Source organism: Syngnathus floridae, chromosome 7 (genome assembly GCF_059516105.1).
Source record: "Syngnathus floridae isolate MCC-2025c chromosome 7, RoL_Sflo_1.0, whole genome shotgun sequence".
NCBI classification, from domain to species: domain Eukaryota; kingdom Metazoa; phylum Chordata; class Actinopteri; order Syngnathiformes; family Syngnathidae; genus Syngnathus; species Syngnathus floridae.
Window position 1 is genome coordinate 14,600,738 of NC_142419.1, and position 21,736 is coordinate 14,622,473.

The 21,736-nt window shown below is 45.6% G+C and overlaps 4 protein-coding genes across 8 annotated transcripts in view; 2 read left to right on the forward strand and 2 right to left on the reverse strand.

Moving 5' to 3' along the window:
* Positions 1–1,803: 1,803 nt before the first annotated feature.
* Positions 1,804–10,918, reverse strand: cep126 (centrosomal protein 126). 2 transcript variants are annotated; one of them, XM_088380053.1, is made up of 10 exons: positions 10,739–10,918; positions 10,607–10,658; positions 5,853–5,952; positions 5,261–5,370; positions 4,900–5,136; positions 4,503–4,671; positions 2,983–4,123; positions 2,718–2,836; positions 2,574–2,646; positions 1,804–2,500 (listed from the first exon to the last, which is right to left on the reverse strand). In XM_088380053.1, exons 4-10 carry the CDS (start codon positions 5,359–5,361, stop codon positions 2,292–2,294), a joined length of 2,049 nt encoding a protein of 682 aa, XP_088236179.1. In that variant the 5' UTR covers positions 5,362–5,370; positions 5,853–5,952; positions 10,607–10,658; positions 10,739–10,918; the 3' UTR covers positions 1,804–2,291. The 2 variants fall into 2 exon arrangements, with proteins under 2 accessions (XP_088236179.1, XP_088236180.1); XM_088380054.1 differs by lacking the exons at positions 5,853–5,952; positions 10,607–10,658; positions 10,739–10,918 and adding an exon at positions 5,565–5,582.
* Positions 6,158–11,173, forward strand: trpc6b (transient receptor potential cation channel, subfamily C, member 6b). The gene is made up of 12 exons (XM_088380051.1): positions 6,158–6,448; positions 7,278–8,020; positions 8,090–8,254; positions 8,337–8,501; positions 8,570–8,786; positions 8,852–9,079; positions 9,154–9,418; positions 9,503–9,698; positions 9,802–10,011; positions 10,103–10,159; positions 10,626–10,701; positions 10,783–11,173. Exons 2-12 carry the CDS (start codon positions 7,289–7,291, stop codon positions 10,902–10,904), a joined length of 2,433 nt encoding a protein of 810 aa, XP_088236177.1. The 5' UTR covers positions 6,158–6,448; positions 7,278–7,288; the 3' UTR covers positions 10,905–11,173.
* Positions 11,174–11,976: 803 nt separating this feature from the next.
* pgr (progesterone receptor) lies at positions 11,977–17,583 on the forward strand. The gene is made up of 8 exons (XM_088380055.1): positions 11,977–12,823; positions 13,276–13,385; positions 14,056–14,172; positions 14,244–14,549; positions 14,741–14,885; positions 15,209–15,339; positions 15,402–15,559; positions 15,633–17,583. The coding sequence occupies exons 1-8, from the start codon at positions 12,054–12,056 to the stop codon at positions 15,786–15,788; spliced, it is 1,893 nt and encodes a 630-aa protein (XP_088236181.1). The 5' UTR covers positions 11,977–12,053; the 3' UTR covers positions 15,789–17,583.
* Positions 16,157–21,736, reverse strand: part of LOC148395462 (rho GTPase-activating protein 42-like) — a 29,894-nt gene continuing 24,314 nt past the window's right edge. For 2 of the 4 annotated variants that reach the window (XM_088380050.1, XM_088380048.1), the window contains 8 exons: positions 21,561–21,666; positions 21,314–21,473; positions 21,095–21,245; positions 20,568–20,918; positions 20,288–20,450; positions 19,148–19,201; positions 18,964–19,043; positions 16,157–17,882 (listed from right to left, as the gene is read on the reverse strand). In XM_088380050.1, coding sequence (XP_088236176.1) covers positions 17,794–17,882; positions 18,964–19,043; positions 19,148–19,201; positions 20,288–20,450; positions 20,568–20,918; positions 21,095–21,245; positions 21,314–21,473; positions 21,561–21,666 — 1,154 coding nt within the window. In that variant the 3' untranslated portion in view covers positions 16,157–17,793. Of the gene's footprint in view, positions 17,883–18,963; positions 19,044–19,147; positions 19,202–20,287; positions 20,451–20,567; positions 20,929–21,092; positions 21,246–21,313; positions 21,474–21,560; positions 21,667–21,736 lie in introns of all 4 variants that reach the window. The other 2 variants (XM_088380049.1, XM_088380047.1) reach the window with 1 other exon arrangement.

Consider the following 21,736-nt stretch of genomic DNA (forward strand, 5'->3'; position numbering starts at 1 on the left):
TTTTGAGGCCACACACACAAGAATGACATCATTTATATGAAAACATTTGTTATGTCAGGTGCCCAAAGGAGCCACCCTGGAAGACCTCCCGTGGGTCAAACAACAGTGACATGCGGCCCATTTGCAAAGTGTTACACCAAAGCACCCAAATGGTTTTGTGTGTTTGTTTGCTTCATTCCCAATGTACATTTTGTCTCCCAGTCAACATGAAGTTGAATTGTGTTGTTGCGTACTTGCGTAATTGAATTAAAATGATGTTAGGTCACATGCTAACCGCCGACTTGTTTACTTGCATCTCTATTGAAAAAAAGTTAAAAAAAATAGCAGTATTATTTTTTTTGTAAAGCCATTATTGACTGTATGTGACAATGTACAAAATATGACATCCTAGCATAATCCGTCCTTTTACAAAAAAAATCCCACCTTTTTTTCAAGCGTGACACATAATGGCACTAGTTTTCTCTCCCTTTCACTCTTTTTTTACAGTCTTTCATGAAAAGTGATGCATGGAGTTCCCACAATTGTCATGCTAATGAGACCCCTCTTCCATTGAGAAATCATTTTGTCAAGATCCAGTGTCTGTGGACGCGCAGGCTCTGTTTCCCATACATCTCGCTGAATGAATGATTAGGATGGAGCCCTATTAAAAGGCCTTGAAACAATGTAAAGCAGATTAAGGGCTTTGGAGCCACCAATCACATGCTCATTTTTGTGTTATGCGTGTTCTAAAAGGCTGTATTCATTGTTGCATGTTCTCAATTGGATCTTTGTATATAGTGCAATTTTTTTTTTTTTTTTATATTATGAAAGAACGAAAAGTAGCCAGCAGCCTTGCTAGTGGTTGCCACTGTAAGGCAGTGAGACATATTAAAGGGACAGTCGGCAGCGATGGGAGTGGACCACCCACTTGGAGGTGGTCTCATGTTTGGTCAACATCTTTTCAGGCATCTGTCCTCCCCCCCAGCCCGACTCCTCCATTAAAATTTGTGTGCTGCCTTCCAATATCCTCTCATGTCTTCAAACTGTATTACTGTCAATCAATTTATGGGTCACTTGTGTTACGCTCGCCTGATGTGATTGGATTACGGGTTGGATCGTGTTACAGCACAAAGGAGATCTAGTGCCCCCTACAGTTTGACATGTGTAACTGCAAGCTGTTTCATGAGATTAAAAAAAAGGGTAAATAAAAGCATTTTTTTCTCGTTGAACTAATATTCTTAGTTTCTTCAAAATATTCAAAATAAGAATATTTGGTACATGAAGAAATGTTTAAGAGTGTCGCATCACTGGTGAGCTATTTTTAGAACAGACCCATGTTGTCCTTTAAGCTAACTATTACCCACTGGCATTATTTTTTTTTCAGCACAACGCACATTAAGCAACAGAACAAAATTGCCTGACTATTTAATTTTTGTGTTGGCTCCGCTAAGTAGAAACAAGTTGCGCAATTAAGTCTATTTAATAGCAGCCTGAAGTTCAACTTAAATCTCCAAGTTAGCCAGTAAGCTTTACCTTCTCAACAAGTATTTTCAAATGGACTGTGACAAAACGCTGGAGATTAGGGCCCCGCCGCGGCGCAAGCTGCAACTTGCAACCGAGTGGAAACGTCTTCCCTTATTTTCCGTCTGTCTTTCTTGGGTGTTGTCCCGGCCGAGGGCTTAAATGTCATGAAAGCACACCACCTCCTGTCAGCGTTCAGGAAAAACGGGCAACAAATGAGCCATTACGGGCTACTGAATCACCATCTAGAAAATGGAAATAAGCCATGTGGTTTTTGGATGGGATTTAAGGACATGCACACGCTTGTGCTGAGCAGTTTTTATTTTTAGAGTCATACGGAGAAGAGCCGTTGACACTTTAGGTGGGCTTCCTCCACGTTTACTTTTTGGAGCAAGTATGAGCAGGCCGACAAAAGGGCAAAATCAGACATGTTGGGAGGAGGAGCGAGGTAACCCCAAGTCAAACTGGAACCCCCACCCACCTCAGCGCTCTCATTTTAGGATCATTTCAAACTGTTCAAGAGTTGCATCAGAAATAGTTTTGCTCATGTTATTTAGCTAGGGGAAGTTTTTTTTTTTTTTTTTAAATCGAGCCAACAGTAAGTTTGAGCTTGTTACAAATATTACTTTTGATTGTACTATGTACATTAAAGATACAAATAATTGTCCACGTTGTTCCACAAAAAAACGCTGACTATGCAGGATTGAAATTAAAATCAGGCTCTCGGGCCTGTTTTTGTCCTTCGATAAGGCACGTTTGGTTAGAAATTAAATGCTACCGCTGGACTCGTGTCAATGCAAGCCACCTTTGCGCAACAGCTGGCAGTTGAGTCGGTTGAGGGATTGAAAGATTCTCTCCTCCTCCATGGAGATGGACGTCGGCGCCAGGTGTCGTCGCTGGTACTGCTGCTGGTGTGGCTGCGAGGTGATCTTGTGTGCTTTGTTGTGGTTGTCGTAGGCGTACAGGTCGCTGAGGCGGCGTTGACTGCTGGTTTTGACGCCTGCGACAAAAAACGGGAGTGGCGGCGTCGGTGACTTGCCGGTTTGGACCGTGACTATTTTCTGGCGACCCACCTTTGTTTGGCTGATCCGTGTAGTGGCCTTTGGGAGAGAGTCCTACTGGATTTGTAGCCTGGAGATTTGTAATCTGTAAAGTTTACATGTTAGATTTGTTTAAAGGTTGTATTCTAAAATGAAGTAGAAAAAAAACTAACTTACCTTAAAGAATTCAGGTTTCTTATAGGTTGACCCAGAAGGTCGTCGATTCTGATCCGCAGCCGATTTGTTTGTGGCCCGCCCACCTGTGAAAGTCTGACATCGGGGGGTCGCGGCTTTGTCTGAGAAAAAAAATTGTTTTAGGAAATGGAGGCAAGATATGTATAATTGTTTTGACCAAACTATATAGTATTTTTTTCATGACATAATTTAAGCAATGTTTTTTTTTTTTATCAACTTTGCAACGGCTTTTAGATTACAGGTGTACCTAATGACGTGTCCAGTTGCTGTCCCGCGGTGCTGACAAAGGCGCTGCGGACATCCTGGCACAGCTGATAGATCTCCTCATCGGTGGGGGTGCGGTCCAACACTTTTTCCCCAGATAACACCCTCCGGCTTCGACCGCCGCCCCCCGGTGTGGGCGGCTGACTGAAAACGGGCGAGCCTTTCCAGATGCTGTCAGGCGTAGGGCGGGGAAATGCGGGCGTCGGGTGAGGATTGATGGCGGAACTGTCGCCCGTCATAAGTCGCTGGGTGTCTTTGTGTGGAGCCTCCTCAGGAGGAAGAAGGAGCTGATGGCTGGCGCGGGTTTGGTCGCTGCCATACGAGCCCCTGGCGGGGCCCCCGTGCTTCATGGTGGTCTGCAACTCCTCTCGGGTCCTGGCCACCGAGACCGGGGATTGGGCGACGAAGCCCGAGGGAAGCAGAGCTGTCCCGACTCTTGTCGAGTAGTCCCCGCGAGGGACGTGCGAGCCCATGGCATCACCGTTGACTTGAACCCCGACATCTGCCCACTTCTGCGAGTGGCTGTCTCTGGCTCGGGTCCCGTCGGGTTCGCCGGCCTCCTCGTCCAGCCAGCGCAGCTTCTTGCAGGAGTTCTTGGAGTCCGCGGCCTTGGACCTGGCTTTGGCCACTTCGATGCTATCGCACACGAAGAACTGGACGGGTTTGACGGCGTTGATGTGAGCCTGTGGGGATTCTGTCGGCGTTTCTCCGGGCGTAGTTTTAAGGATGCCTTTGGTGAACTGGACTCTGCAGGCCGCAGGTGACGACGCCACGGACCCGCTGGATTCGTGACTCAGTTGGCACTTTGGGCTTCCCGTATTGATGTGCTTCCACATGGCGAAGTCCGCTGAGAACTTGTTGAGGTTATTGACAGAGGCGCAGGTTTCCTTCTGGGTGGGCAGGTTGTAGTTGAGGTCGGCGGGGAGCCTGTGGATGTGCGGCTTCACGGCCACCAAAGTGGGCCCGGGTACCGACAGCAGATGACGCATGTCGTTTGCGCACTTGAGGTCTTGGACGGGCTTTTCAGAGTAGTGCAGGATGGTGCTCTTGCTGGGTTCCTCATTCTCCAAGCTGTCCTGACTGCACACACTGTCGGTTTTGGAGCAGCAGGACATGTTGTCATCCTGAAATGGGAAGGGGGGGGGGGGGGATGTGATGAGTGGCGTATCACTTTGAGCGCTGTTGACGTAAAATGCCGTCAACGGCATCAATGAAAATTGTCATCAGCTACGGTTTATATGGGCAGGAAAAATCATTGGTCGGCTCTGGTTTGATTAAGAAGCTGGGGAAAGATGGATGGATGGAATGTACTTGCCAGGCAGATGTGCACTAACCTAAAAGAGGCTACATTGCTTCCAGCTGCCAACAGATGGCGACATTTACACACGCTACTGAAAAAACTTTTTGAAAAGAAACAAACATTAAAAAAAAAGTCTAAAATTTGATTGGTCAATTTGAGGAGGCCATTTTCAGGTTGGAGATGGCAACAAGCGTGCAATATACCTGTTCACTATGCTCCAGTTGCTTCTTTGGAAGTTCCTGCCACTTGCGGGCATAAGTGCTCTGCTCCTGACGTCCCACGTACGCCTGCACCGCGGCGGGAGAGTGGTGTCGGGGCGATTCTGACAACGCAGCGGCGGGGGGTCTGGAAGTGGGGGCGCTGCTTGTTTGACTTAACATACACACAAACACAAAAAATCAAAAACATTTTATATTAAACAAAAAATTTAAAAAAAACTTCTACTAAAAAAGTTTTCTACAATCTTCAGTTTTTTTGCCAAACACGTTTATATTTTCTTTCTACTTAAAAAAATATTGTTTTCCTGATGTTTTGAATATAATTTGACTGGCAAAATAACAAGGTTAACAATCTTGAAATTTTCTGTATTCTGTACAATACCTGTGGATGGTGGACGCCTGCTTGGGGCCTCGGATTTGACTGAGGGCATCTTCCAAATTTGGACAGTCCTTTCCCAAGCTGGGTCGCTCGGATTGGGTCGGCCTCTGAGAGGGAGGCACGTAAGACCTCTGGAAGTGCTCAGTGACAGCATGAATCTTCTGGCGGCGTTGCTGTAGGACTTCTTCACGCCGCTGTTGCTCCTGCAGCACCCACAGTCGTTGTTTCTCCCTCAGATCCCTGACGCAGAAAGAGCAGACTTTTAATTTGATACTGTCCCAGAGGAAATGTATAATTTTTTGTTGATTAAGGTTGATGTGGCTCTTAACGGAGAAAAAAGAGAATTTTCATTGCATTATTATACCTGCGTCTGCGGTTGGTCTCCTGCACACATCTGCGAGCTCGCTCTCTGTTGACCTTCTGCTCCTCAACCAGAGCTGCTCTCTCCTGCTGGAGGCTCGACATCACTCATCTCTGTGTGGGGACAACAAGCCTTTTTTTTTTTTAAAAGTCTTTCAGTCATTTGGGAGCAACAATAATGTTGCTGCTGCTCCTGAATCACACCAATATTAGCTTTGCCATGTTAGCTTTGTAATAGTTGACGTGACGTCATATATTTGCTTTAAAAAAACCGTTCCAGTGGTGCATTTTTTTTCATGTATACCTACATCCTTGCTGCAGAGCCATGACGTTTATGATGTCACAGTGATGTAGAATGTGTGTTTGCACTGTGTTAAATATGTCAATGACAAAATAAGTGAGGTAAATATTATATAAAATGGTGGCGGGACAACACGTCAAGTTTAGCTCGGTTTGCTAACAATTCGCGAAAGATAATACTAGTTATACAACGCCCACTAAAATGTTGTGTCACACTGATCAATAAGGCGTCAGTGTTGTGGATTAAGGTGACTTGTGTTTAACTTATTCAAGTACTTAAGAAATGGAGCACTTACCTGGATGTTTATGAACGGTGCAGCCATCATTAAACGACTCAAGACGCACTTCCGTGGCAACGGTTGCTGTGCGTGTACCAAAGTTGCCCAGCAGAGGGCGCTAAAGACGCAGGAAATTAATATGTTAATTATAAGTACTATAAATTTGCATAATGCCCGAGAAGAAGGAAAAAACATGTCCATGTCCCCATAGCTTTAAAAAAATATATATATATAATATATATATATATATATATATATATATATATATATATATATATATATATATATATATATATATATATATATATATATATATATATAAATACAAAGTAAGAATGCTTTTAAATCCAAGTTAAAATATGTGCCCTCCCAATCTTCCATCCATTCATCTGCTTGTCCCCACGGGGGTCGCGGGCGTGCGCCACCGAGCCGCCCACCTCCCAATCGTGACCTCACACAAAACAGTGCGATGACCACAACCTCTTGGTCATTTAAGCAGGCGGCGGGCAAACAACAGGCTGGCAGGATAGAGACAAGCTTCATTACGTTATCGTATATTACTTTACCGCAATGAGACTGGTGGATGGAAAGTAACAGATCAGACTTTCTTTGAGGTGAGTGGAAAAATGATTAGTCATCTTATATATGTTCACCAAGATGGGCTGCATGCTTTTAATTTGTTTAACTGCTATTAGAAAATGAAATTAAAACTAGTGTATGTACTAAAACATTTTTTTTACTAATACAAGGAACCTATTTTATAATTTGGCTTTATGTCTAACCTTGCTTGGTTTTTACTTTTTGCAGAACTGCAAACTACAACCACCATAATAAACAAATGTGTAAATCAATAGCTTTCTGACAGTGTCAGTTTAAAAGTGACCATCTTTGTTTGTGGCTTGACCTAATTATGTGACCTGTGACTCCACATCCGCTCAAGTCAGTTGCGCCCAAGCTAATCCTTTCCAACAATGCGTACAATTGGATAAAAGGGGAAGTCATCGTAAGTAGCAATTAGCGGGTGCCTTGAGTGCATCTTTCAAATGAAATTACTGAATAGAAAACCAGATTTTCTTAGTTTGGTGGCTGATTCATTGTTCAATCCCATATGCTGATCTGGAGGGACTCTCACATGTAAACACGTCAGGTGTAGTCTATAAAAAGCTTGGCGACATGCTGCGGGTGTCCTTCCCCGGGTTTGGCCTCCTTCAAGGTTGAGCTTGAGGGTGTCAAGGAGGGCAGATGATGAGTCTCTGGGTGGTATCCTTCATGGGGGGGAGAGTAATAACTCAGGTCTGCAGAGTTGTCACTTCCTTGAAGCTCTCTGCAGGACTTGGTCAAAATAAATTAACCTTCACACGACTACATAAAAAATTGGTCTGCTCCAGTGCAATACAAAATATCCGCCACACCCCAAGCAATGGCTTCCATGTGTTTCCCTAGCAAACGGGCAGATGACAGCCCAACTCTTAGGGTCGGCCACGTGGAAGGCCGCCCCCCTCTTCCGCGACCATCCCGGCTCCGGGCTCTCCCTGACCGAGGAAGCCTTCTTAGAAGCTGTCGTGCACGGCAACGTTTCCGAAGTGAGGCGCTTGGTGGACGAGCTGCCGGACATCAACGTCAGCGGCGTCCATTTCACGGGCCAGAACGCTTTGCAGCTGGCCGTGGCCAACGAGCATTTGGAGATCACCAAGTTACTCCTGGAGAGGAAAGAGCTGACCGGGACTGGAGACGCGTTGCTCTTAGCCATCCGTAAAGGTTACGTGCGCATCGTGGAGGCCATCTTGAGCCGGCGCGACTTTGCCGACGTTCAGAGATTGTCTTCTAGCTCTAGTCAGGTGGACGTACGCGGAGACCTCTTTGCCGAGGACGAGAACTGCGGCCTTTTCTCCAACGACATCACGGCCATCATTCTGGCCTCCCAGTGCCACGACTACGAGATCGTGCACTTGCTTCTCGCCAGGGGGGCTCGCATCCAGCGGCCCCACGACTACTTCTGCTGCTGCGCCGCCTGCAGCCGGCAGCAAGCCGCCGACTCCTTCAGACATTCGCAGTCCCGCATCGACGCCTACAAAGGTCTCGCCAGTCCGGCCTATCTGTCGCTCTCCAACGAAGATCCCATGATGGCGGCGTTGGAGCTGAGCCACGAGCTGGCGGTCTTAGCCAGCACCGAGATGGAGTTCAAGGTAAAAATACAGAGAACGATGATTGATTAATGATGATTAAGACCCGCATCTTCCATTTTGTTGCGTCAGAACGACTACAAGAAACTGTCCGTGCAGTGCAAAGACTTCACGGTGGGCCTCTTGGACTTGTGCCAGAACACTGAGGAAGTGGCGGCCATCTTGCACGGCGACTCGCTGGAGAGTGGGCAAAAGCTGGCCAGGTTAAAACTTGCAATCAAGTATGACGTTAAGAAAGTGAGTGTTCGACAAAATAAAAGCAGTCTTGATTTTTTCTTTATCCGCTGGAGTGAGTCTTAAATCTTCGCCTGTTTGTCAGTTTGTGGCCCATCCCAACTGCCAGCAACAGCTGCTCTCCATCTGGTATCAGAACGTTTCTGGACTCCGTCGACAGACTACAGCAGTTAAGGTTCTCCTGGTCTTCGGGATCACAGTTAGCTTGCCCGTTCTAGCTCTGGTGTCCTGGATTGCACCATCCAGCAAGGTTGGCCATCAGAGGATATGTCATGTCTCCAATGATCTAAAATGATCTTGTTTCCCTCACTCCATCAGCTCGGGAAGGTGATGTGTGGTCCGTTTCTGAAGTTTGTGTCCCACGCCGCCTCCTTTGTCACCTTCTTGTGCCTCCTGGTTCTGAACGCAGCCGACCGTTTCAACGGTCCGTCGCTTCTGCCCAACATGACGACCCACCGTCCACCCTCGCAGCTCTTCCGCATGAACACCACGCCTTTCACCTGGATTGAGATTCTCATCGTGTCCTGGGTGCTAGGTTCGATCTTCTCATCATGAGAACTCTTAGGAGCGGCATCTCAGGGTTTTTTTCTCCATCCACAGGGAAAATTTGGAAAGAATGCAATGACATTTGGTCGCAGGACATCAGGGAATATATCGCAGAACCGTGGAACTTTCTGGACTTCAACATTTTGGCCATCTTCAATGGCTCGTTCATCGCGCGGCTGATGGCGTGGTGGCACGTGTACGCCGCTCAGCGCTACGTGGACGAGAACAACACTAACCTGTCCAGCGCCGCTCTGCCCTCGGACATTCGGTATTTTCAGCTTGGTAAGTCACAGAGCAGAGGTTCAGACTTTTGGGGACTGCTAGCATGACTGCACTGTCGCGTTCCTCACTTCCAGCCCGAGTCAAGTGGCTTCCATCAGATCCGCAGCTCATTTCCGAGGGCCTGTACGCCGTCGCGGTCGTGCTGAGCTTCTGCCGCATCGCCTACGTGCTGCCGGCCAACGAGAGCTTCGGTCCGTTGCAGATCTCGCTGGGCAGGACGGTGAAGGACATCTTTAAGTTCCTGGTGATTTTCATCACCGTCTTTGTGGCCTTCATGATGGGGATGTTCAACTTGTACTCGTACTACCTCGGGGCCAAGCACAACGAGGCTTTCACCACGTGAGTTGCGGTTCTGTTCTGATTCTTTTTGTGGAGATACCTAACAAAGTATTGATACTTCATTTCCGCCATTCTTCATCACAGACTGGAGGAGAGCTTCAAAACGCTCTTCTGGGCCATCTTCGGCTTGTCGGAAGTGAAGTCGGTCGTGATCGATATCGACCACAAGTTCATCGAGAACATCGGCTACATCCTGTACGGCGTCTACAACGTCATCATGGTGATCGTCTTGCTCAACATGCTCATCGCCATGTTCAATAGTTCCTTTCAGGAGATTGAGGTGCGCTTGGTTGCCGAAGGTTTTCCACTTTCACTGGATTCCTTTCGCATTCCAAAAAGTTTGATGACTCCAGATTGAAATAATAATTTTGTGTCTTGTTCAGGGTGACGCTGACGTGGAGTGGAAGTTTGCCCGAGCCAAATTGTGGTTTTCATACTTTGAGCCAGGCGGTTCACTGCCCGTCCCCTTCAACCTGCTCCCGAGTCTCGGCCCGGTTGCTTCACTCTTGCAAAAACTCAAAGGATGTCTTTTAGATGTAGCTCCAGAGAAAGTCAGAGAAAATATGCAGAGTGACATAATGGAACACAACAAAGTAGGGAACATCATGAATCATCAATCTGAGTTTTCATTTTGCAAAGTTAGCTGCGTCCGCCTCATGTTTCTTCTTATGTTTTTGGTCTTAGTTAAGTCAACAAGAAGACTCCAGAGTGGACACATCCACTTGCCCAACACGTTATCAAGTAAAAAAAATCTTACTTTCCTGCCTGTCTACTTCTATCAACAGCTGAACTTTCCAAAACCTACACTACCACTTATGAAATGAAAATAAAATGCAATATAGCTCGCTAGCAAGATATCTTGCTAGTTAGCTATCTTGCTAGTTAGCTACCATCTAGCTAGTTTTGTAGTTTCTGACGTTTTGTAGGGTCAACATTAATTACTAATCTCAAATGACTATTTCCAAAAATTATTGTAAAATTAAATATACCAAGATGTGTGTTTACAACAATGATTTTTTCCCCAACACTTCGACTATTGTGCTACACTTTGGGATTTAATCTTGTGTATTAAACAATTTTGCAAGATTACTGTCCATTACGGTCCTCTTCAGTTTCATTTAAGTGATTTTACCTCGAGCACGGTGACATGCTGGATCTGAATCAGCCTGTCATTATACAATTACTCACCTCTATTTCCATTTTCCAGAAGATCATGAGCCGCCTCGTCAAGAGACACATCCTGAAAGCGCAGCGGGACAAAGAAAACGACGAAGTGAATGAAGGTGATTGGAGCACACACCCACACACAAAAACACGCACATTGTGTTCTCAGCATCTCGGTTGCGAAACATCTTGTCCCGCAGGCGAACTGAAAGCGATCAAGAGGGACATCTCCAGCCTTCGCTTCGAGTTGCTGGCGATGGGCAAGCGGGAAGTGAAGACCCTGGCTCAGCTCGCCAGGCAGCTGAATGAAGTGACACAATGAGTCGCAACCATCTTTTCAGTCAATAGTTCAAAATTAAACAATCAAAAATAAAGCCTGAGTTTAGCCGAAAAATCTCAACATTATGTCAATGTCAGAGTTAACCACAAGGTGGCACTGCCGGGCTCTCAAACTCTCGCCCAATGACCTCTCATGTGGTTTTCACAATCATAAGTTGTTTTGTTTCATACAGGAGGTTCAAATCAAGGATAGAGACGGACAGCTACTACACACACACACACACACACACACATACATATACTACTGATAGCGACATGGTTATGACGCAAGAGATAGGGCCAAGGCCGACGTGTGCATCCCCCCCCCCCCCCCCAAAAAAAAGCAGCAGCATCACCGCACTCGGCAAACCAACATGAGCAAAAAATTTGGTTTTCATATTTGGCAAAGTCTCATTATCATTGTTTTTGATGGACTAGTATAGGGAACCAGATTATTTTCGAGATAATTGAGAGATAAGGTAAAATAAATATTCTGACATCAATTTAGCAGTGACGTCATCCAAATGGAGTTTTCTCATGAGATACGTTCAACTCTGTTGTGTTGCAGGTCAAATTGAACAGTTTTTGAAGTTTTTTTTATATTTCTTGTGGAACAGCTAAGTGATTCTGAAAGTGTGGCACTAAGTGATGCTTGGCCTTTATCTAATGGCATGTGAGAATCAATTAATTAAATGTTCAAACTGCATCATGTTATTTGTTGTGGACCTTTTATATATCCAGTGTAGTTCATTTGTTAAGTACAGTTCAGTTGTATTCAACTTTTGAGGACTATATATTCACTTTCAGAATTATTTTAATTTATGCGAAATGCATTTAAATTGAATTATTAAAATATCTAAGTGCCGTTTTTATGTTTTTTTTAAATATTTAAGCGCAGTGTATCTAATTAACAGTGGCTTACAAAATGTATTTTTTCATATATATATATATATTGAATGTTCTTCTGTGATTTTGGGGGGGGGGGGGGGTTGAAGGCCCTACTTGGCCCTCCTTTTCGTCACCCTGGTCGTGGATTTTGGAAGAGGAGGGGGTGTGATCACAGGAACCTCCCTTGAATCCTCAACTCCGCACTCTGCGTTCTGCTTGGAGGCGCGCAGGACTCGCGCGAGTGGCTCCTTTTACGCACTCCAAAATGGAGAAAGTACACGGGAGGATACTTGAGTCCGTTGGTGACATCATCGACTTCAACGACATGAAGCTCCCTGACGACGATGGTTACGCGGCCGCCACCGTTCCGCCGAGCCAGGGCGACGGTTCGGTGTTCAGAGACTGCGCTAACCTGTTGGACGCTCCTCCGCCAGATGAGCAGCAGCAACCGCCGCCGCTGCAGGGGGAGACTCCGTACGAGCGTGGAAATGACTTTTTAAAGTGGCAGCACTATGTCAAAGATAACGTTGAGCAGGTTGGCTCGAACGTGTCCAAGTTCATCAAGGACGAGCAAGAAGCGTCCGTCATTATGGAGACGCCGTGTCCGGCCTTCGACGCGCTGGACGGATGCGCCCAAGACGGCCGCAAGCAGCCTCACTTCGGCTTCGAAGAGCCGGAGTGCGCGCGTTTCGCCCCGGTGGGTCCCCGGCCGGCGCAGGAAGCTTCGCCCAACTTCCTGGTGCACATGAACCCGGCGGAGCAGATGGGCCAGCATGGCCAGGCGAAGGCCGACCCCCGCGTAGGCTTCGCCCGGAAAGGCACAGCGCTCCACTTGGATGCCGGTGCGCCCTCGCCGGCTCACCTGGCCGTGTACAAGAGCGAGGTGGGCCGCTGGCAGGTGCCCGCTGTGGGGCCCGGGGAGGCGCAGTTCTGGGTCCAATCGGCCGGGGTGACGGAGGACCCGTTCGGCTACAATGGGATGCACAGCCAGGCCGTGGCTCAGCGGAACCATACGCCTTTCAACGCCTTTGCCAGGTAAATTTGAACCTCCGGGCCACAGGTGTCACTATTTAAACAATTTTGGGGGATTGTTGATGAATATGACATGTTAAAATTATTATTATTAAAATTATCATTGACACTGACTTTTTACTGACTTGCGGACAAAAAAAATGAGCGAAACTAACCATAATGGACTGCACTTAAATTTATCTACACAGTATGGTGCCCAACCAAAATAGAATTGCAGTTGTTATGCCTTGGCAACATTGCTTAGCTTAATGCTAACAATCAATGTGAAATGCGATACACAGGCCAACAAATAGCATCAGTGTTATAATTCATATTTGAACACAAATGGTGCAGTAGCACATGTAGAAAGGCAATATACCAATACTCAGACATATATTCTTTATCCTCTGTGAAAAACAACTAATAAGTAGTTGTTACTGTCTAAAGAGAAATGAAGTGGTTTCTTTTTTCCACAGCATGCCCCCTCAGAGATCTTGCGTGATCTGTGGTGACGAGGCCTCCGGGTGCCATTACGGAGTTCTAACCTGCGGCAGTTGCAAGGTCTTTTTTAAAAGAGCAGTGGAAGGTGAGGTGCTTCATTTACTTCAATCAATTCAACACAATTACTCAATTATGGCCCTTTTATACTTTTTGAATTAATTGTTCAAGATTTGCTCCAAGTCTCAGCCTGATGCGCTGAAGAAGAAAAAAAAAACAACACACAGGACAGGATTGGGCAATAGAAAATAGTTAATGAATGAATGAGTGATGAGTGAATTAATTATTCATCAGAATTTTCTACTGCCAAATATTGAAATCGCCATGTTGGTCCAGTTAGTCTTTAACATCAGGGCTTGGAACGCAGACAGGCAGACAAGTTTAAAAAAAACAAAACTATGGCCGTGGCGATTCATGCCCCCCCCCCTCCCTTAATAAAAAAAAAAAAAGCATCCTCTAACCTTCTTTGGTAATTGCCCGAGATGGTTGGCGACGCTATCTGGGCCTTTTTGGATTTGTTTTGCTTGTTATCGCACAACGGCGGATACACGAGAGCCACCGTGTCTCACCCTGGCCGTGTCACTCCGTCCTTACAGCCTTGCCACTATCTCATGTTCTCCCTCAGAGCTTTTCACGGAACACTAAGGAGCCCTTGAACATGTTTTTTTTTCCTTTCTCCCTACACTCCCTTACTTGCATTTGAAATTTTTTTTTGAGATAAATTATGTTTTTTTGGTTGGTGACCTCTGGTTTTAAAGGTCATCACAGCTACCTGTGCGCCGGACGCAATGACTGCATTGTGGACAAGATCCGGAGAAAAAACTGCCCGGCATGTCGCCTGCGGAAGTGCTATCAAGCAGGAATGATGCTTGGAGGTAATCTGTATAATCAATAAGACCCAAAACAGTAGTGCAAAAACTGCAAACCTTTTGCTCCGCCCCCTCAGGCAGGAAGTTGAAACGTTTCGGAGCCCTCAAGGCGCTGGGCTTGTCTCACTCGGTCATGTTCCCGCCGCACTTGTCCGTGTCGGGCGACAGCCAGGCCCTGAGCGCCATGGCGGGCGTGCCGGGCATCCAGGAGATTCAGTTCTCTCAGCACATCGTCGCCATCTTGGAGAACATCGAACCCGAGGTGGTGTTTTCGGGCTACGAAGGCGTGCAGACCGACGTCTCGCACGCGCTGCTCAACAGCCTCAACAATCTGTGCGAGAAGCAGCTCCTGTGGATCGTCAAGTGGTCCAAGTCTTTGCCAGGTAACCTTTCTGCAGGCGCCAAATCACAGATTTTCTCCGAGTCTCAGCCTGATGCACTGAAAAAAAGATAAAAAGCAGGATTGGGCAATTGAAAATAAAATATGTTCAATTTTGGCGATGATAAAAAATATAATCGAAGAAAAATGATGATTCCGATGCTACTATTTGAAAATGTGATTTCTTTTGCTAAGGCTTTCGTAATCTTCACATCACTGACCAGATGACGCTCATCCAGTACTCGTGGATGAACCTGATGGTGTTTTCTCTCGGCTGGCGCTCCTTTCAAAACGTCACCAGGGAATATATATACTTTGCGCCTGACCTCGTTTTAAGTCTGTGAGTATGAAGAGCTGAATTTTGTTTTAAACCCATGTAGTCTTTGAGTAGCCATTTCTGATAATGTAAATTTCCATTATTTTATATTTTTTTTAATCACAACAAATTATGTTTTTTGCAAAGATTGTGCTTTTTTTTCAAAAATATTTTCCTATTGGAACATAACTTTCAAAAGTTTGACTGACATATTTCCTTTCTCCAAAATGTAATCGTCTGCTTGCCATTACGTAGGCCAATTTGCACATGCGAGAAAAGCAAATAAGTTGAAGTAATGGCCATTCAAAGAGCGCGTATATTTGTTTTGTTTTTTTACTGCGCCTCAGGGAACAAATGAGGAGATCTCCCATTTACGACCTGTGCCTGGCCATCCAGTTCATCCCGCAGGAGTTTGCCAACCTTCAAGTGACCCGCGAGGAGTTCCTCTGCATGAAGGCCATCATCTTACTCAACACAGGTAAAAAAAAGTTTGAAAAAAAATTCTTCATGATTGAGTGCCAAGTGTCCTTGTTCCCTCAGTGCCTCTGGAGGGTCTGAAAAGCCAGGGGGCCTTCGAGGAGATGCGTCAGAATTACATCCGCGAGCTGACCAAGGCCATCCACGGGAAGGAGAAAGGCGTGGTGGCCAGTTCTCAGCGTTTCTACCACCTCACCAAGCTCATGGACGCCATGCACGAAGTACGCCCGCCAAAAACCGCCGGCGTGGCGCCACAAAAAAACTCTAACCTTCTGTCTCCTGCCCCCTTGGCAGATAGTGAAGAAGGTCAACCTGTTCTGCCTGAGCACGTTCATCCAGGCCGACGCCATGAAGGTGGAGTTTCCCGAGATGATGACCGAGGTGATCGCCTCGCAGCTGCCCAAGGTCCTGGCGGGCATGGTGAGGCCGCTGCTCTTCCACCCCAAGTGACCACATGTTTACTGGACTCCTTTTTCGCTTCTTCTTCAAGTGCATTTTTTGTCAAAGCTGCCTTGAGCGCCCCCTTCTGCCTTTTTACGCTTTACTGTGTGGGATCAATCAAAACAACCAATCAATAAAACAACACTCAAAAAGATCATCCGACCGACGAAGCTTTTAGAACTATTTTCCGAGGCGGATGAACATGCAGGCGGCATAATTGTCAACGTCATTAAAAATGTTTGAATCTGAAATAGTGGTGTCAAACACGAGGGCTGAGGGCCAGATCTGTTCCACTTTGTCGTTGTAAGTGGCCCATGAAATATAGCTAGCGATAACACTAGCCAAAATGGGGGGAAAAAAAACCTTGTAGCTCAACCTTCATAAATCATTGTGTTTATTTATAAAAGGTGTAAATGCAGCGTGCAGACAGCAGTTGCTTGCAGAGGAAACAACCTCCCTACGTGTGGAAATGTTACACAATGCGGGACATGGTTCAAATTTCCGCAACGCACCCTTGCAACTCTTCACTTTTAGGGAGTTTTCTCATCATTCTTCCCACATCAGTCATACGCAGCCAAGGCCACCTGACATTCCTGAAATATAGTTTCGGTCCCTCCCCTCCTTCCCGGTACAGTACAGTCACGTTTCAGTTGGATAACCAAAGGGGATTTTTTTTTTTTTTTAAAGCCCTTGAAATGTGTACACATGTTCAGATTACAACAATAATATTAATAGTAATAAAAAAAAAAATGCTGGTACACCCGTGTACCACAAACACATTGTATGCTGAAGTCATCCTGCCCAGCAATTTGATAACACAAAAAAAATTACAGCAGTGGTTCTCAAACTGGGATCCATGAGTCGTAGCTTGGGGGTCCGCAAATCAATTTGCAATAAATGTGGTATCATGAATATACAGTTTGCTTATGTAGAGCTGTGGGTATCAAAGTGCAAGCGCCCTCTTGTGGTACGCAAAGGAATCACTGAATTAAATGGCCAGGCTACAAATTATTCCTGTGGCTACATTTGTTAAAGTATATGGGTGGTTCTCAGAAAGTATGGTCCAGGAGTGTGACATCAGAGCCCAAAAATAAACTTCTTCAAAATAAGGTCAAACTTTCCTTCAGTATGTCCTGAATATGTTTGACCAGGACACATTCTAAGAATCACCCAGAAATAATTTCATTGAGTCTTTTAAGCCTGTTTGTTTATTGGTAGAATTTATATACTTGTGTGTATTTCAATTGAATCATTATGTAAAGTTTTTATTTGACTATATTTAAGTGCAGTGGTTAATTTGTGACATGCGTGCTGTTTTTTTTTTTTTTTTTTTGGCGTTTCCTCTGGACCCCAAAAGTTTGAGAACCCATGCTTTACAGGTGATCATTTCTATGATTTACAAACACAGTGACAGCAAAAAGTGTACGGCCAGTGTAATGACCGCAGTAATGTAAGGTGCATTATTATTATTATTATTATTAGGTAAAGGTGGTGTAAGAATTTTCTGCCCCAACATGAAATTAGCCAAGCAGAGCTACAAAGGAGCCTCAGGAATTCAAGCTATAAAACATCTTTCACCATGGGAGCTGACCTACAGATATTTTCCCATTGTTATCAAATTTTAATTATGTACACCAGACAGATGAGCGACGGGAAATTTCGTAACGGTGTGCGAGTGGATCATGACGGGAAACCTTGCCGATTTGCGAGGGCCCGTTTCTTTTGCTGATGTTTGTTTTTACATAAAAAATAATTACAAATTGCTGAAGGTAATATTTCAGGCCAATAAAACTAGTCAAGTGGTTCCCGAGTGTCATTGGAGGTCGTAAAAACATGTTGCGAAAAGATGTGTTATTAAAAACACATTTGAAGAAGTTTGTTTTGCAAATCAAAAAGAAAAAGAGGTATATTTGTCATGTGGGAGCCCTCGTTCAAGCAGATAGAAAATACGCAGCAACATTCACCAGTAGTGGGCTTTTCCATGGATACCATGGAGACCAAAAAAAATTAAGAATTAAAGATAGATGACGTAGTTTTCTGGTATCAAACCCGTTTTTCCCTGGTAGGTTGCTTGCAGCCATCCTGGTTCGACGGACGGGTACACTGTCGCAGAGGGAAAAGAAAACAGATGAAGACAAGTGACAATGTGGGTCAGCGTGCTCTTTTACAAAAGCAGGATCGACTTACATACCACACGCACAAAACAAATCCATGGTGCTTTACAAAGACAAATAACAATTCAAAACAGGATTAAATGAAATTGATGATTATGATGAATGATTATAATGAAATATAATGAATATGAATTATTTGTTGCACACGTCGAGGACATAACGGTTGGAAAATATACAATTGCTAATTATGCTAGCAGTGAGGGCTCTACTTTTGTGACGAGCCCAAATGTTTATAGTAATTTGAAATATTAAAAAAAATTCGGTAATTTAATTTCGCATGGAAATTTACCTAAACCTTACAAAAATTTACCAGAGCTTTTTCACCACTGTCCAGTTTTTATACTACCGGTAAAACATGGAGGCTCGATTGTGTAGCTCATTCAGAGCAACTCTAAAAATGATGAAGCACTGCGGGTTCGTTAATGCGGAGCCATAAAAAGCCTTCTGCTAAATGGCGAGCTGCCTTTGTGTCGCTTTTTTTATTTTTTTCTCCGCGTCTCTGGCTGCAAGCTCTGCTGAACCGGAGAGGCGCGGGGAGGGGGGGTTAACAGGCCCGGGTGCCTTCCATCACTAGGTTACTGTGACCTGCCTCCCCGCTGCTCGCGAGCCAAGCGGGCTCGTCACGGAAAGGCAATAAAAGCAGAAAAAAAAGGCGTTGTTTGTATTTTAGCGGCGCTCACACTGAAAGCTGGGATGAAGCCAAATGGCTTCAAATGAGCTGCCGCAAAGTAGATAAGCAATCATTATTTACAGTACTTTTTTCAGGTAGCTGTACTTGAGTACTTATTTTTCTTGTGACTGACTCCCTACTTTTGAAATTGGATATCTGTACTTAGAACTCCCCTAGCTCATTCCTTTTTTCAGCCTCCATGGCAACACAAAAATTCTCTAATCTAAAAAAAACCACACCTTTTTGTTTTAAAGTTGCTACAGTTAGCATCATTTGTTAGTCCAAGCATAACGTGTACAGAGATGCCCCAATTACTTGATTTTAAATTGGTAGCACTCACCATTGGAGAAGTGCGCCCCCTGGGGGAAGCTGAGTTCATGGCTGTGTTCGGCTTCGCAAGAGTACACAGCTTGGGCATCCCTGTTGGAAGCACACAAGTTATGCAAAGCATTTATTCCATATTCAGGCTGTTCGCTTTAGCACCCCACGACTTGGACGTTGACGTTTTTAAGAGTGTCGGTTACCTCCCGAGCGGCGGAGCGGCGGCGTGTTCAAAAAGCAGCGCTCTGGCAGCCACCCTGTGAGAGAAGCAAGAAGAGCAATAGCTTCGTGTTTACACTTTCCAAACTTAACAAACAAGCAAACAAAAATATCACCAAAAGTACAGAACTGATAGCGAACACTAAAAAAATAATTGGCTTCTTTTTTTTTTTTTTTTCCCATAACTCAAATTTTCCACAACCTTATTTATATTATTTTTCAACGTAACACTTTAAATTAAAACACACACTGGCTTTACAACGGCAGCATTCTTGATTGTTTTGGACCCTTAGTGAAAGTCAGAACGACACAATATGAGACGTTTCCTTCTTTCCTCGGAATTTTTATTTTTTTAAGTGAGGAGACGTCATTAAGAGGGCGCACTTGACTCTCGTGAGCCACCGTGACCTGGGAGTGAAGGTAACGCAGAGCTCTGAGGGTGACAAGATGAGTCAAGAGGCCATGTGAGTGCTTTCACACACATACAGTAGATCCGTACACACACAAAAAAAATTTAAAACACACAAATTATTTTAATGCTAGTGAATTTCTGACTGGCAGATATTGTTGCTTAGATTAAGTAATGTTCCTGATTTGAAATATTTTTAAACCAGTTTTTGTGCACACATATGAGGAGGAGGAGCTGCTGCTGGGTCATATTAACCCCGAGAATTAAGAGCAGCTCTCCCACCACAGAGGAGATGACATAAATCATCTCGGCGCTCGCACACGGGCCAAGAAGGTGCCCAGGCGGCAAAAATGCGTCTGACCTGATTGCCCTTATTGATGTGCGGCACACGCTAAATCAGTAATACAATGTGAGCGAGAACGGAGAGAAACACACCGACACTTACTGGATGTGTTTATTAGGGCACTCATTAAGCCCCGCAAAATATGTTTGCCATCAGGCCGAATTTCCTTAAATGTCCTTCTTGTATTGTTTTGAAGAGCATAAAATTCCAATCTCCTGAAGTCGATTGTGCTGCGCTCTAAAATCTGACAACAGGTTGTACTTGCCAAATAGTGAGCCAAGACTTTATTTCAAGGGTTATAAGTCATCCAACAGGGTTTGTTATGAACGACTATTGAAATATGGCGGGACTTAATACGGCAGGCGTACTTACACCGAGCCTGGTCTTTGGTATCCGTTGCTGGCTGAGGCTGTGGCGCCTCGCCGCCGGATCACGAGCTTGGGCGGGATGTCCGGGGGGTCCGCCGATGGCTTCAAGTGATCGATGAGATCCAGCGTGGAGAGATTTTGGGCGGATTTGGAGTAGCTCCTTTGACCTTGAGGGAAAAAAAGAGTGAAAAGGAACTCTGGACCAAAGCAAGTTTCGCCACAATTGCCTGCAACCCAGGTAAGAACAATATCCACAGAATAATGGACGGGTGGTTCTGGATCACCTTCAGACACACGGAGTGACTTGAGAGAGGTTGCAGCTGTGAGATCGGGCGGTCCGGGTCCAGGGTGTTGTCGATGGGGGGCCTTTCTGGGGGCAACACCGGTGACGGACGGCACGCTGAGGGCGTCCTCCGACTCCACATCCGTTGGGCCGGCCTCTTCCCTGGAACTGGACTCGGTGCTCCGGGGCCCGCTGGAGCGCAAGGACGCGGCGTCAGGGAGGATTGCACTCGTAGTTTTGATGCAGGACAAAGTCTCAGTCTTGGGGGGGCCGTTGTGCTCTGACGAGTGCGAGGACAGAGACTCGGTGCTGCCCGTGGGGGTGCTGCCCGGACTGCTGCTGCAGGCGTCGCCTATGCAGGGACCAGAGGGGAGGCACAACAGGCCCACATTAAAATCCAGCCTTGATTTATAGTCTAAAAGGGAGCATACAATTGGAACAGAAGCGGTCCAAGAACAGATCCCTGTGGGATGCCACAAAGCACAAACAGTTGCAGCAACGCAAGTCGTATTGTGTCTTGGTACTCACTTTCTGCGTCAGCCAGGCACAGGGTAGGAGTGTAGAGGCTGCGAGGCTTCCGGGGGCCGCTTGACATACAAATAGCTCTGCTTCGGCGGGAACCGGGCCGGCTCGGAGGCTCCGGAATTGGCACGTTGGGATCCGGAGGCTGAAGGAAGATCTGGTAATTGCAGAGAATAGTCATTTGAATGCATCTTTTTGTTCTTGAGAATTTTTACTGTGTCACACCTTGTTAAAATTCTCAATCAGAATTTCCATCACAATGTTTTGGAACTTGATGTTCATCATGGCGGCCACGGTTTCCTCTTGCGAGCGCATCAGCGTGGGCCCGAAGATGACGCCCAAATTGGATACGGTCATCATGTTGGACTGACTTTGCGTGGACACGCTGCGGGGAGGAGGGAACACAACAAGTATGAAAATGGCACACCTGATAATCAATTGACTATACTACGAGACAGGAGCGGAATCATACGTGACGAGATGTTTGATGAGCATCTCCAGCATCTCCTTGTTTCTCTCAGGGAGCTTATGGACCAAAGAATGGACAGCGCACACTCTGTAGTTCTGGTCGTCCGATTCTGAGATGTTGAAAAAGTTGCAAATTATAAATGGTTCATATCGCAAACAGCAAGAAAGGCAGGTTTAATG

Coding starts and splice junctions, on each gene's coding strand:
- pgr (XM_088380055.1), top strand. CDS start 12,054: ATGGAGAAAGTACACGGGAGGATACTTGAGTCCGTTGGTGACATCATC. Junction 12,824..13,275: donor CCTTTCAACGCCTTTGCCAG/GTAAATTTGAAC, acceptor TTTTTTCCACAG/CATGCCCCCTCAGAGATCTT. Junction 15,340..15,401: donor CATCATCTTACTCAACACAG/GTAAAAAAAAGT, acceptor TTGTTCCCTCAG/TGCCTCTGGAGGGTCTGAAA.
- cep126 (XM_088380053.1), bottom strand. CDS start 5,361: ATGTCGAGCCTCCAGCAGGAGAGAGCAGCTCTGGTTGAGGAGCAGAAG. Junction 4,672..4,899: donor CAGGCGTCCACCATCCACAG/GTATTGTACAGA, acceptor GTGTATGTTAAG/TCAAACAAGCAGCGCCCCCA. Junction 4,124..4,502: donor AACTGGAGCATAGTGAACAG/GTATATTGCACG, acceptor TTCCCATTTCAG/GATGACAACATGTCCTGCTG.
- trpc6b (XM_088380051.1), top strand. CDS start 7,289: ATGACAGCCCAACTCTTAGGGTCGGCCACGTGGAAGGCCGCCCCCCTC. Junction 8,255..8,336: donor TCAAGTATGACGTTAAGAAA/GTGAGTGTTCGA, acceptor CCTGTTTGTCAG/TTTGTGGCCCATCCCAACTG. Junction 9,080..9,153: donor CATTCGGTATTTTCAGCTTG/GTAAGTCACAGA, acceptor CCTCACTTCCAG/CCCGAGTCAAGTGGCTTCCA.